The sequence below is a fragment of the Lepeophtheirus salmonis genome, chromosome 8 (genome assembly GCF_016086655.4).
Source record: "Lepeophtheirus salmonis chromosome 8, UVic_Lsal_1.4, whole genome shotgun sequence".
Taxonomy (NCBI): Eukaryota; Metazoa; Arthropoda; class Copepoda; order Siphonostomatoida; family Caligidae; genus Lepeophtheirus; species Lepeophtheirus salmonis.
Genome location: NC_052138.2, coordinates 36,580,932 through 36,593,668, shown reverse-complemented (window position 1 = coordinate 36,593,668; position 12,737 = coordinate 36,580,932). Strand labels below are relative to the sequence as shown.

The 12,737-nt window shown below is 32.3% G+C and overlaps 1 protein-coding gene across 1 annotated transcript in view; it reads left to right on the top strand.

The window, feature by feature from the left end:
* The window catches only part of LOC121123357 (2-amino-3-ketobutyrate coenzyme A ligase, mitochondrial), a 28,287-nt gene extending 16,691 nt beyond the window's left edge, over positions 1–11,596 (top strand). The window contains 6 exon segments of the mRNA XM_040718472.2: positions 1,921–2,008; positions 2,011–2,021; positions 7,562–7,769; positions 8,748–8,868; positions 8,930–9,363; positions 10,670–11,596. Of these exon segments, the coding sequence (XP_040574406.2) occupies positions 1,921–2,008; positions 2,011–2,021; positions 7,562–7,769; positions 8,748–8,868; positions 8,930–9,363; positions 10,670–10,827 (1,020 nt within the window). The 3' untranslated portion in view covers positions 10,828–11,596.
* Positions 11,597–12,737: the final 1,141 nt, after the last annotated feature.

Genomic DNA, 12,737 nt, shown 5'->3' with positions numbered 1-12,737 from the left:
TCATTCTGAATCCACCTTCTAAAAGATGTGCAGGGCTTCTTTAGAAAGTTCCCTTCCATTTTGGCCATTCGACTGAGTTAACCAAAGAGGTTTTAGTTGAATGGAGACGTCCATTCTGCACTTTTCTTACAAAATAATGAATCTGACCTTAATCAAATTATACAGGAGAGTAAAAAAAAGTGGGTATAAGAATTAGACTTTATCCTTTATTTTTAATGGGCTGAAGGTAATATTGTGTTTATTCTTGTATCTTAGGGGTCCGGGGGTGGCTCAATTAATGCCCTATAAAGTAGTGTTAACAATTTTGTTTTGACACTCATAATATTAGGTGGTAGATTAAGATTTGTGAGAGAATACAGTATGTCATGAAATGGATGATACCTTTGAAAAAAATCATTATAAGCTCGGAAAGATGCACTCATATAAAATTCCTCATTCCAAATAAATACAATTTCAATCTTTTTTTTTTCAAAACATGCTAAAAATATTTATAGCATTGTGCAATCTTTAATTAAAGCCTGTATTAGTTGGAATGAGGTGTTGCCATGGAAAATCCCTGACCAAATGACGTCAATCTACAAGGATCTACTCACAAGGAAGGGTAATTAAGTGTCCTATGAAATTGAGAAAATACTGAAGGTAATATTTATAGGTCTTCCATCCTAGCCCTAGCTTAAGCAAAGATTAACAAAAATTCAAAAGGAAAAACGTTTTAAACTCTGCAAGGAGAGAAGACATCGTGACATTTTGAAGTTGAGGAAGATTTTATGCTCTGATAAGTCCCATTTCGGTTATTCCACCATCAGAATTCACAAACTGATCGAGTATGGGCTTGTAGTAAGGAAGACGTTGATACTAATGAAACTGTTTAATTTCTCCAGGAAATTCAAGTGGATACTTATGAGCACCAGAATACTGACTCAGTTGCATATTATGCTACCGAGGGTAAACTTTGGCAGCCATATACTGTGTGGAGAACATCCTGGACAAGGTTTTTCTCCCAACAATACAAGAAGTAGATAAAGTAAATCAACTTTGGAGAGGAAATTTTTGTCTCACATGTCCAAGGGAATCTTTTTGCAAGTGCTCATCACTTCATTTGAAGAGGATAGACTTGGAACAAACTTGAAAATCATTTTAGACTTAAAGTACATAAACTAGCAATAATCATGATTTGTCTCTAATTGAAAATCTGTGAACCATTGTCCAAAATGAACTCAAATCTTTGAATTAAGCAAGAAATGAAAAGTCTTTGATTAAAAATGTAAAATTCTCCTGCTCAAAAATAACTCCGGATATTTCAGATAAATTTAATTTCATGTTTGCCTCATTTTCTTAAGGTATCATCAATTTCTTGATATACACGATTTACATGATTTTTTTCAGTAATAAAAAAACATTCATCCAATGATCTTTTGCAAAATAATTTTGATAATGATAAAACTCCACAAAATTAACATAGATTGTCAGATATGGTCAGTATTGGTATGATATTTAGGATAACCCTGCGCAAAATAGTCCATAGGATTAAGATCTGGACTATTAGGGACCCATATCTCATTTTCAGCCTTAGAGGATCATTTGTACCCTCCAGGGCATTTCCCAGCCTTTTTAAGATTCTTAAGGGTACAGATATGAGCTCAGACACCTCCTTGTTGAATATTTTGTCTTTCTCGGTTTCATCCGAGCTCTATTCTTGCGTATTAAATTCGAATTTTATTTAGCTCTTCATTTGGCATCAATACCTTTATACAAAGCTAAGAACCGTAAATTTTTAAAACCATATTTATCACAAGTCTACTATTTGCAGCCTAAAAGATTATTATGGATTACATTTCACTCTCATTTCGTCACCAGGGCCTTTACATTGTATAATTTTATGTTAACTTTTATTTATTTTCTTTTTAACAAATATAACAGTGTCAACCACAAGTGGTCTCATCAGTACAAATGGCAATGGACTCCCATGGAGGTGGTTTAAGCTCTGTTCATTTCATTTATGGAACAAAAACATTCATAAGGTAATTTGACTTTTTTCCCCTATTTAATCTCAGTTATAAAAATTAAAAAAATAAATTGCTCAAAAACAAGGATAACCCACTGAATTGAGCTTAAACCTTAGCCCATTAACACCTATCGTGATGATATGATTAAGGCAATTTTCTATATACTTTAATTCATGCCAGATTAAATTAATCCTCTAAATTTGAAAATATGAGTTACTATCATTCACTCGTATATTTATAAAACAAAGTTTGTCTGTCTGTAGAAACTCGATTTTAATATCGAGCGTGTGCACTTGTACAACAGTATGTCATTTAAAAAAGAAAAGAAGAGGGAAGTACATCTATAAAATAACGAATGGGACTTAAGATTATGTTTAGCACTTAGTGTGTGTAGTTTAGCTCAGTATGTAATAATAAAAAAGAAGATAAAAGGGGAGTAGATATGTATATTATTAAAGCAAAGTTCATCAACACTTAACAACTCCAAGCTAGTATTCTATATTCCTCAAACAGTATCTGTTGTAAATTTCATCGATTTATAATGATATCTTCCAAAGTGAACACGGACTTTTCCATACTCAATTTTTTTTTTTTTCCAAAAATTAAAGGTGTATTATTCTGATCTTTTGGTTAATTATACACAAATCTTGACCAAATTAACTGAAATACATTTGAAATTGTCTACCATAGTAATTGAATATATTTTTATTTTATTTCGTTCTGTGTAGTTTTATATTGAAAAATCAAAAATAATAGAAAATTTGTTTCAAATGTATTGAGATCGGCCTAGTCAAATGAAGACAACCTTTTTCTCCTGTCGATCCCTGTGATCTTTGAGACCTCACCTTTGATAATATCAAAATCATGACAACAGTGAACCAGCGTTCTGCCACTGAAAATATAATAAGACTATAAATATTCTTTTGTTTACTCCATGTGGGAGTGATTTAGCTCCTAAGTGAAATATTTATATGTACCTATATTTCACCATTATAAAACACATAACTGAATTTCGTGCTCAAATATGCCGGAAAAATCTGGCAATCTGATTTGATTGTTACACCTTGCATGCATTTTATAGTAATGCCCCGTTCTTTAAACGGTCCCATGTACGACTTTGCTCGTTTGCTTTCCTGGAAAAATGGCCTAAAATATAGATACGAGTAAAAGTCAAATATATTTTAACCATTTTTTTTATATTAATCTTAGTGTATACCTTAAAATTACTTTTCAAAGTAATATGTGTTTATGTAGATGGTATATTCAACAATAGCTTGCTATATTTGCTTTTTCAACTTATTGTTAAACTTCAAATACATATTGTAATACTCACATCTTGAGAACCTAGAGTTATCATATTTGTTAAACATTATGGAACAATTTCAAAAAAAAAAAAACTTTAACAAATGACTTTATAAATCAAAAATGACATTTGAATTGAACACAACTTTATGACAAAGAAAAACAGCCAGCAAAAATAAAGGTGTCTATAAAAACTATTATAGATCCTTAATTTCAGTCAGACCCCATCTCACCAATTAAAGGAAACTTCAAAATAAATCTCCATTACTAACCAAAAAACTCCAAAATCTGTCATTTTGACTTACTTTCAAAAATAAAATATTCTTGGAAATGGAAAAAGGTTTCTAATTGGCGATTCCCGCCAAAATGTAGAAAAAATCTAAGCACATATTTCAGAATTGGCTAATTTTCTTAGTGAGTGTAGACACCACTTAGATATGAAAATTCTGAAAATTTTGCGATCAGGGAATGCATTAATTCTAGAAATATAAGCATCTTGATTTAAAAAAATCAAATATATATGTTTTTCAAAAAATGGCGTCGAAATTTGACCAGACTCTTACTTGAACATCAATGACTACCTCAATTTTTATTCAATTATGCTCAAAATTCGTGTATAAATTTATTTAAGCATATTCTATCCAAAAAATTAATTGCATATCTCTAAAATAAAGGCATGCACTAATACAACCTCTCAAATAAATGGTTTTTCGGAGAATTCGCCTCAAACACGTTTGCCTCGTACTTTTTTACCTTGTCAAGTTTCTTTGTTCTCATATATACTTGTATACTATGCAAATATCTGATCGTAACACTTCTTATAGACATGGCTACAAAAATGCAGACTATAATCTTATTTCTGTTATTCTATAAAAAAATTCCACGTTCTCGAAATTTATATCAATATAGAGTACTTCAAGCAGAGACAAATCTCCAATTAAAACAAAGGAATAAAAAAAAATTAGCATCATTATATTTATAGATATAAAAAACAGGCTTGGACATTCAGAAGAATTTGAGGCCCGTTCCTGCTTTTGGTTCATTTTAGAGCGTCTAAACAGTGAAATATTAAATGATTAATGGAAAAAATATATAAGTTATACACAGAAAATCAAACAAATTAATGATGACAAAGGATACGATATAGAAGTTACTAATATTAAATATAACAAATGGATATAAAAATAATTTTTTTGAATTAATAGTTTCAGTTTGGAATGATATTTTGTGATCTTGGCTCTGAATCCAGCCATTATTATGCGACCATTTGACTCATTGTCCAAATACACTCGACCCTTCTGACTTTATGAATTAATCATATTAGTATTCCAAGATCAATCGAAGAATAATATTTTGTATTAATTAATCATTTGAATAAAACTTACTACATAATGATCCTGCACGAACACGAACTGAAGTTGATACTTTATTTTTTGAGTACAAATTCATCAATTTAAATAATTAGTTTAATAGTATTTTGAACATTTACGTTATAATTAGAAAACTCTTCAATATCATAGCTTTGTACACTAAGTTCATAGTCGTAGGAGTCCACCAAATTGAATTTATCATGAAAAATGATGTTTTGAAAAAAAAAAAAAAAAAAAAATCAAATATATTGTGAATAACCCTGGATTTTTGAAATTTTTGTTCAAAAATTTAATATTTGAAATTTTTGTCCAAAATATTAATTTTTTTAGTTAAATCCATATTTTGATAGTAGCAGAATAATGATTGTGACTGATTATCTCTTCTAAATGATTTCCTTTTAGTTTCATGTGAGGGTTTAAAAGTATAGATATTGACCTTGTTTTTTTTCGAAAGTATTAGAGTTTGTACTCTTCCACATGTAGAAGAAAAAAAAGTACTTTTTATTTTATTTTATGGTCTTTCCTTCTTTTTAGTGCGGCAAAACATAAATTGACATAAATCAGAGTTAATGAATTTATTGGGTGGTCTGTTTGGTATTTTTCTACGAAACAGACCACCCAATAAATATGTAACGAGTCTGTCATGTTGGACAACAGATATAATTGTAGGTATATGTATATAAGGATGTATGTTTTGGAAGATATTGAACATGGAAATATACACATTGTGGTGTCGGTCCTAATTTAAAAATCCCATATTTTATAACAATTGTAAAGGATAGCTTATCTATTCTAAACGTTAGCAAGCCCAGAAAAAAAAGTGAAGCACCCACTTATCCCACTTATATGGAAATATATGATCCATTTATTGTCAACTAGAGATTTGTTATAGATATAGCAATGAATGTCACTGATTCGATTCTATAATGACGTCATTTAGCATAGATTATTGCATAGAATGGTCTTTCATGTCCTTAATCGGACGCACTTTTAAGGTATAGGACGTGACGTCTGAACTTTGAGACGAATACATGACCTCTATGTACATACATAGAGGTTATTCATTTATGACGTCCAGTACCGAGTACCGGTGGGGGGGTGGGGGGAGTACCAATTGAAAGATTGTTTAGGATGGGGGGAGAGAGGGTGTATGGGATATTTTGGAGTCCACTTCACTGAGAACGGATCAGTGTTTCATTGATCAACAAAATCTTTCAATATGAAGTATATCAGCAGGGTGTCCGCAGAGGGCAGGGGGTGCCCCCCCCTCTGCAATGTTTTATACTAGAAATTTTTTTATTAAAAGTTAGAAGTTTTTCTTCTTTTGGAAAAAGGGGCTAAAAATGAGCGATTAATTTCTTTTCTGCTTTTCATATATTTTCAGAAGAAGATACATCACTATTTAATATATTGAAAAAGTGTACAACTTTTTTATGCATTTCCTTTCATTAAAAAAAAAAAATCTCTATGCAAAGAAATACTTCTTATAAAAGTTTTATTTTTGAAACTTTGAACCATCCTTCCATTTTTAAGAAAATATATAAAACCGTTAAAAAGATGTTCAATCTCACCTTATAATTTCTTTCACTCATTCCTTAAAGAACAAAAAAAACACAACACATAAATCTTTTATAAAGGTATAATATAATATATAAATTCTAATCAACTATTGATTTACATTTGGTTTTTTAATATTTTAATCACACAAAAAAATTATTCAACGACACGGAATCATCGTTATTTTTAAATATGGAGTGTCTACTAAATATCTTAATAAAAACACTAATTTCAATTATAGGGATTTTTCATTTACTTATAACTTTTTTTATGTGAGAAGATCTTGTTCGTATTAGCTTACTTTCCAAAATAAACACATCGCGGCTTCACGTGGAGGATGATTTTCGAGTTTTTGTGTTCAAAATTAAACATAAAATAAACTTACTTGGCTCAGTGCTCAGTGCACAGACGTCAAATTAAGATCTTGATACGTATATAAAACTGTTTTTACATGCCCAGCCTGTAATGTTATTTGTATATAAGTCAACATTCTTACTTTATTTACCGCAAAAAAGAGAATTGATAGGACTGAAAAGATTCGAAATAGTTCATATACCGCTGATTTTATATTTATAATATATATTCTATTATTTCTAAGTTGTATTTCTCTCTTTTGTCTAACCACATAATTTAAGGGTCGAACTTAAAAAAGTTTGGGAACCACTACGGTGTACTTTATATAATTTGAGTCCAACAGTCTTGCAAAGTTCTTACTTTTATCTATACCGGTGTGCGCGTCTAAAAACTGAACACTCCTTTAAATTTTACGCCATGCACATATTCGTGATTTTATTGAGACGAAAACGGTTTATACTTCGAGGCAAGGATCTTGACTAGTTATAAACAAAACTCCAGCAAAATCTAAATAGCAACAGTGAAACAACAAGCGATAATATCGAGAAACGTCGAGTGGCAATTTTGGAACTTTCCGCGCGGTGAAAAACTCCCCCTAAAATTTCCAAGGCTCTGAACTGCATCTGCACCACCGTTTACAGCGTGGTAGCCAAAGGGACTCCTGAGGCAACCACAAGATCTATGTCAAGGCCTCGAAGGTCGGATGAAATGGTTGCTCCCGTGAAAAAGTCTGTCGAGGACAAGATAGCCAAGGTCACCGTCAGCGGCCTCTCCAGGTAGTTCAACGTCAGCTGAAGGACCATGGACCAGCTAGTTAAGAAAGATCTTTGCCTTAAGGTCTACAAGAGAACCCCTCGTCAAGCCCTCAAGCCTGTAGACAAGGAAAAACGCCTAAAATTTAAAGGAGTGTTCAGTTTTAGACGCAGACAAAATGCAACTCATTTTTTCAAAATTATTATTTTCTTTTTATAGGAATTGGAGGATAAAATCTCGCGCTTTCACGGACGTGAAGATACAATTTTATATGCTAGTTGTTTTGACGCGAATGCTGGTTTATTTGAGAAATTGTTGGGTCCAGAGGATGCGCTTCTCTCTGATTCTTTAAATCATGCCTCTATCATTGATGGAATTCGTCTATGCAAAGCCAAAAAGTATAGATATGCTCACAAGGATATGAAAGGCAAGTTGAGATTGAATCATTTCCTAGTGTTAAGTGTAGAATTTCATATATAAATTCCTGTGGCATACTCTGTGTGGGATTTACGGGTGTATAAAACATGTACAAGAAAGCGGAAAGGGCTTTTTATAGTTAACAATCTAAATAAGGGTTTTTTATTTGACAAAGCTGCAATCTTTATTATTTAATTCTTGAAGAAAACACATTTAAGTCTTAAGTAATCACTAATACTTCCAGGAGATCTAATGAAACGTCATAACAGCTAAGTTGTTCAAATATTCTTCCTATTGACAGGGTGACCACTTTTGTTTATGTTTCTTTTATTATAACATGATGGGAGGACATGTTTTATGGCATCTCTAGTCATTAAGGACAAGTTAAAATAAAAATAAACTCACGGTATAATTAGTGGAAAGGCCCAATGTACAAAATAAATTACAATGTGCAAACACTTTTCAAGCTATATATATATATTAGGGCTAGTAAGGTAGAAAGTTGTACAGAAGTTCGGTTCGGAACATTTTATATGAACCTTTGTTTTTTAGAGAAGTTAAGTATATATTTAGTAATGACTTATTTATACAGAAAATGAATTATCAAAAAATGATTCTATTAATTTTTCTTTTTACAATTATACTGTACCAAAACTGTGTACCCTGAAGGGTGTACTATCCTAGTCCTAATATATACGTACTAGTGTTGTAAGCATAATGTGATATGGAATTATAGAAACCTGGAATACTCACAAAGAAGTTATATTCCCACATAAAGTAAATATAATGTTTCATTTATTTGTAAAAATATTTTAACACATCCCTTTGATTACTTATTCCGGATCAGAAGGTGTAGAGGGGTTACGTACGCGTATGTATGATGAATGCGTGTAGATCCTACAAACGTATATCCTTTTAATTACCCATCCTATCAAATTTATGCATGTCATTCCTTATTGAATCCATGTCCTGATACTTTCTCTCTTAGATTTGGAGAGCAAGCTTCAAGAAAGCAAGTATGCTCGATCTCGCCTTATTGTTACAGATGGAGTCTTCTCCATGGATGGAAATGTGACTCCCTTACCTGACATTGTGGAGCTTGCAGAGAAGTAAATAACATACTCCTCCATGAAAGTCTTACTGACGCTATTATTATCTTAATACTTGTAGATATAACGCCTTGATCTTTATGGACGAATGCCATGCTACGGGTTTTTTTGGTAAAACAGGGCGAGGAACAGAAGAGTTCTTTGGATTGGAAGGAAAAGTTGATATTATTAATTCCACTCTTGGAAAAGTACTTGGTGGAGCATCTAGTGGCTATACAACTGCATCCAAACAGGTTGTGGATTTATTGAGGCAGCGTACAAGACCCCATTTGTTCTCCAATTACATTCCTCCCGCTGTAGTATCCTCTGCGAGTAAAGTTTTTGACATCTTAATGTTGGACTCTTCTCTTTTGAAAAAAATTCATGGCAACACTTTACGATTCCGTTCAAAAATGACCCAGGCAGGCTTTACTCTGAGTGGTGATGATCATCCCATCTGTCCTGTTATGATTGGAGATGCCAAATTAGCGTTTGATTTTGCAAATTTGATGTTGGGTAAGTCATCATAGCAAATATACTTTGATAGTTGTAAATTTTAAGGATTTTTTTTTGTCTCTGAAATTTTCTAAAGTTTGCAATCTGATCAGTTTTTATTTTATTTTCCAAATATGTTTTCATTATTCTAGAAGAGATATAAGTAATAAGCAACTTTGTGTAAGTGGAGCACTATGTACAGTGCACCCGGTGGCTGGCTTTCATACATTCATGCACAACAAACTTTCCTTTAATTATAAAGATAATGAAAAATGAATATATCTCATAACAGGTTGGTGAAAAAGTAATTTCGTATTTTTCATTTTATTTCATTGCTTTCTAAGAAGTGTTAAAATTATTCAATTTAAGCCAAGTATGCCCTGTTCTGTTGGGAAACTTGTTCCCAACGAGAATTCAACTTCATAATGCCCTTCTTGTAGAAGCCCTAATCCCTATTGGCAAAAAACCCGAACAACCAATTTTCACAAGCCTCAATTGAGGCTAAATTTTTACACCCAAGCACCCTGGCCACAGACAGGAACAGCTGATAGTCACTTGCTCCCAGGTTCTGGACTGTAGGGTGGATGCATATGAGCTTCCCATACGATCTCCCGGTGCTTCTCGAGCGTCATCAAAGATGATTGCGGCTTGGTGATGTCTTGTTGTCTCCTATTCATCTATCAACGGTCGAGCTGTACACAGTAGAAGGCGGAATTGTTGTGAAAATTAATTTATTATAAAATTCACAGCCACTGTTGTACAACCAAGAGTATTGGCCCCCTTTACATAGCAAATTTTCTTGATCATTTTCAACACGTTTTTCCTCTTCAGATAGTAAAAAAGTAAAATATGGTGAATTTCTTCCTTTTGAGACCTTCATACTCCACGCACGATAATTCCCAACTGAACGGACCAAGCACAATACTGTTCGAAAATATTTTGTAGTATACACTCAGACCTTCACAACACTTTATCGTATGATCCGATGTGACCAAATGAACAAAATATACTTAGATTTTAAAAAAGCGGGAAATACGACATTACTTTTTCCGCAATTAATGTATCTTATCTGGGGCTTAATCAACCATAGATATTTTTATGAAAAATTCTACTGATAGTCGGAAGAACCCATAAGATCGGTCCTAAGACTGAGCTGGGCCAAATAAATAAGACCGGTACAATACTAATCCCAGCCAAGGTACACTCTTATAAAAAATATTCTTAAAATTGTCAGAGTTACAATATTATTTTTTGGTTGCTTATAATTTGCAACTCTAGGTAGTATATATATGTCTCTTTTCTTGAACTATATTTATTTTCTCTACAGAAAGGGGTATTTATGTGATTGGATTTAGTTTCCCCATCGTCCCAAAAGGACAAGCTCGTATCCGTGTTCAAATTTCAGCTGCTCACGCTACCGAAGATATTGATAAAACTGTGGATGCTTTTATATCAATTGGAAAGCAACTTCAAGTCATATCCTAAGAAATATAAATACAATTTTTTCAAGGCCTTATATTAAAAGTTATTTTATTATTTATGTGCTGTTTTACGTTTAGGTTTATTTTTCTACATTTCTTTATAATATTCTTTATTCTTTTTATATTCTTTATACAAGGCATCAGCTCTACCATTATTGGCGGCAGATTTGGCAATCAAAGAAGAGAGCAAATGGCTTTCGTTTCGCTTTCACAAGGACTTATATTCCCCCTCTTAAAATAATTTGAAAACATCTTGAGCAGAGTTTTACCCAAAAAATATATAAAAATTTTAATTGATATGACCAATAAACCAGATCTTGAATGGAGATCGGCTGTGTAAAATTCTAGTATATATTCTTGTATTATGCTCAGCTCTGACCAATCAAACATTTTTTGAGAGTCCATCTCTCAAAATTGGGAAGTTGTACAAAGAATAATTATATGGCACGGGGATCCTGTCTTTGATTATATCGTGAGACAAAATGCATGCAAAATATATTTTTTCAAGGATATAGAAAATCCTAGGGACTTAGAAATGGAAGCATATATAATTCCTGCTCATGACCTGAATCCCACCATAAAATATCTTTTTTTTAAATATTATTTAGTGTGTGATAGTTGGAATATTAAATATAAAAAAATATTAAATTGTTTATGGGTGTATTTTTTAAGCAAAATGTTTATTCATGTTAATACCTCTTAGCAATTTCATAATATATTATTGTATGCTTTATATATATGATGTAAATAAAAATCCAGGGAAGAAACAACAACACTGGTTATATAATTACCTCTGCAATGGAGTTGAACAGAGGTTATGTTTTTGCTTTTGCTCGTTTGTTAGTCACCAGGATTACGGTAAAAGTTACAAATCGGTTTTGATCGAACTTGGTACAAAGGTTAAGGTTGATAATTTTGGTGAGAATACAAAAGCGTGCGAGGAGAAGGGAAGAAATACTGATGGTATCATTGATTAAATAATATACATCTTTTTCTATGAAGAATGTTACCATTCTCGCCTTTATTATTCAATATTAATATACATGCTGATAGTCGATAGAGAACTGAATAGAATGCCTAAAATAACGTCTCCTTCTGTCTGGATTTCTGAAAATGGAGGCCCATGAATTTGGAAGATACTTACCGGATGAGAAACAGATGGCTTGTCGGATTTTTCGATATAAATGTGCCTTTAGTCCCCTGTCTAGAATTACACGCCACTCCTTATCCTCTTCTCATAACAAGAGTATGGATATTCATCTATAAAATCAAGTTAACGATGGATACATCAAGTCAGACTTTAATCTCGCAAGGATGCTTATTGCATGTAATATAACCTTATCCATTGCTAATCATCCTACGTTCAAAAAATTTATGGAAAAATACACGGGTAAATTCTTCCCTTCCCAAGGCACCATCATTAATTAATGGAGGATGTTGGTAATGATGTCATTTTTAGAAATACCCCCATTGTAAATTGTGACGTTAAGATAACTTTCAGCATTTTAGAGTCATCCACACCAATGACGAATTGGAACTCTGAATTTTGTACCATTTAATAGTAAGTATTCATTTTTTTTAAATCTAATTATAAAATATGATCATGTTTTAGCTAAAATTATCAAGAATTATGATACACAACTCATTAAATGGCAAAAACAAGTGCTTAAATGGTAACGGGGGTAGTAGCTTTGGATAGTTCGCCACTAGTTTGTCTGAGACTAGTTTCTTCACTTAAATACTTGGGTATGATCATTAGGTTTTCCAATATTACATAGTCAATAAATATTACTTTTTTATCACTTAAGGGTTAGCTATGGTTGATAGGCTCCAAGAAATGGTGTTCAGAAAACTCATAAAAGGTAAACACTACTGCTTAAATGGTCACAACAACGGGGTTAGTTGCATTGGGTG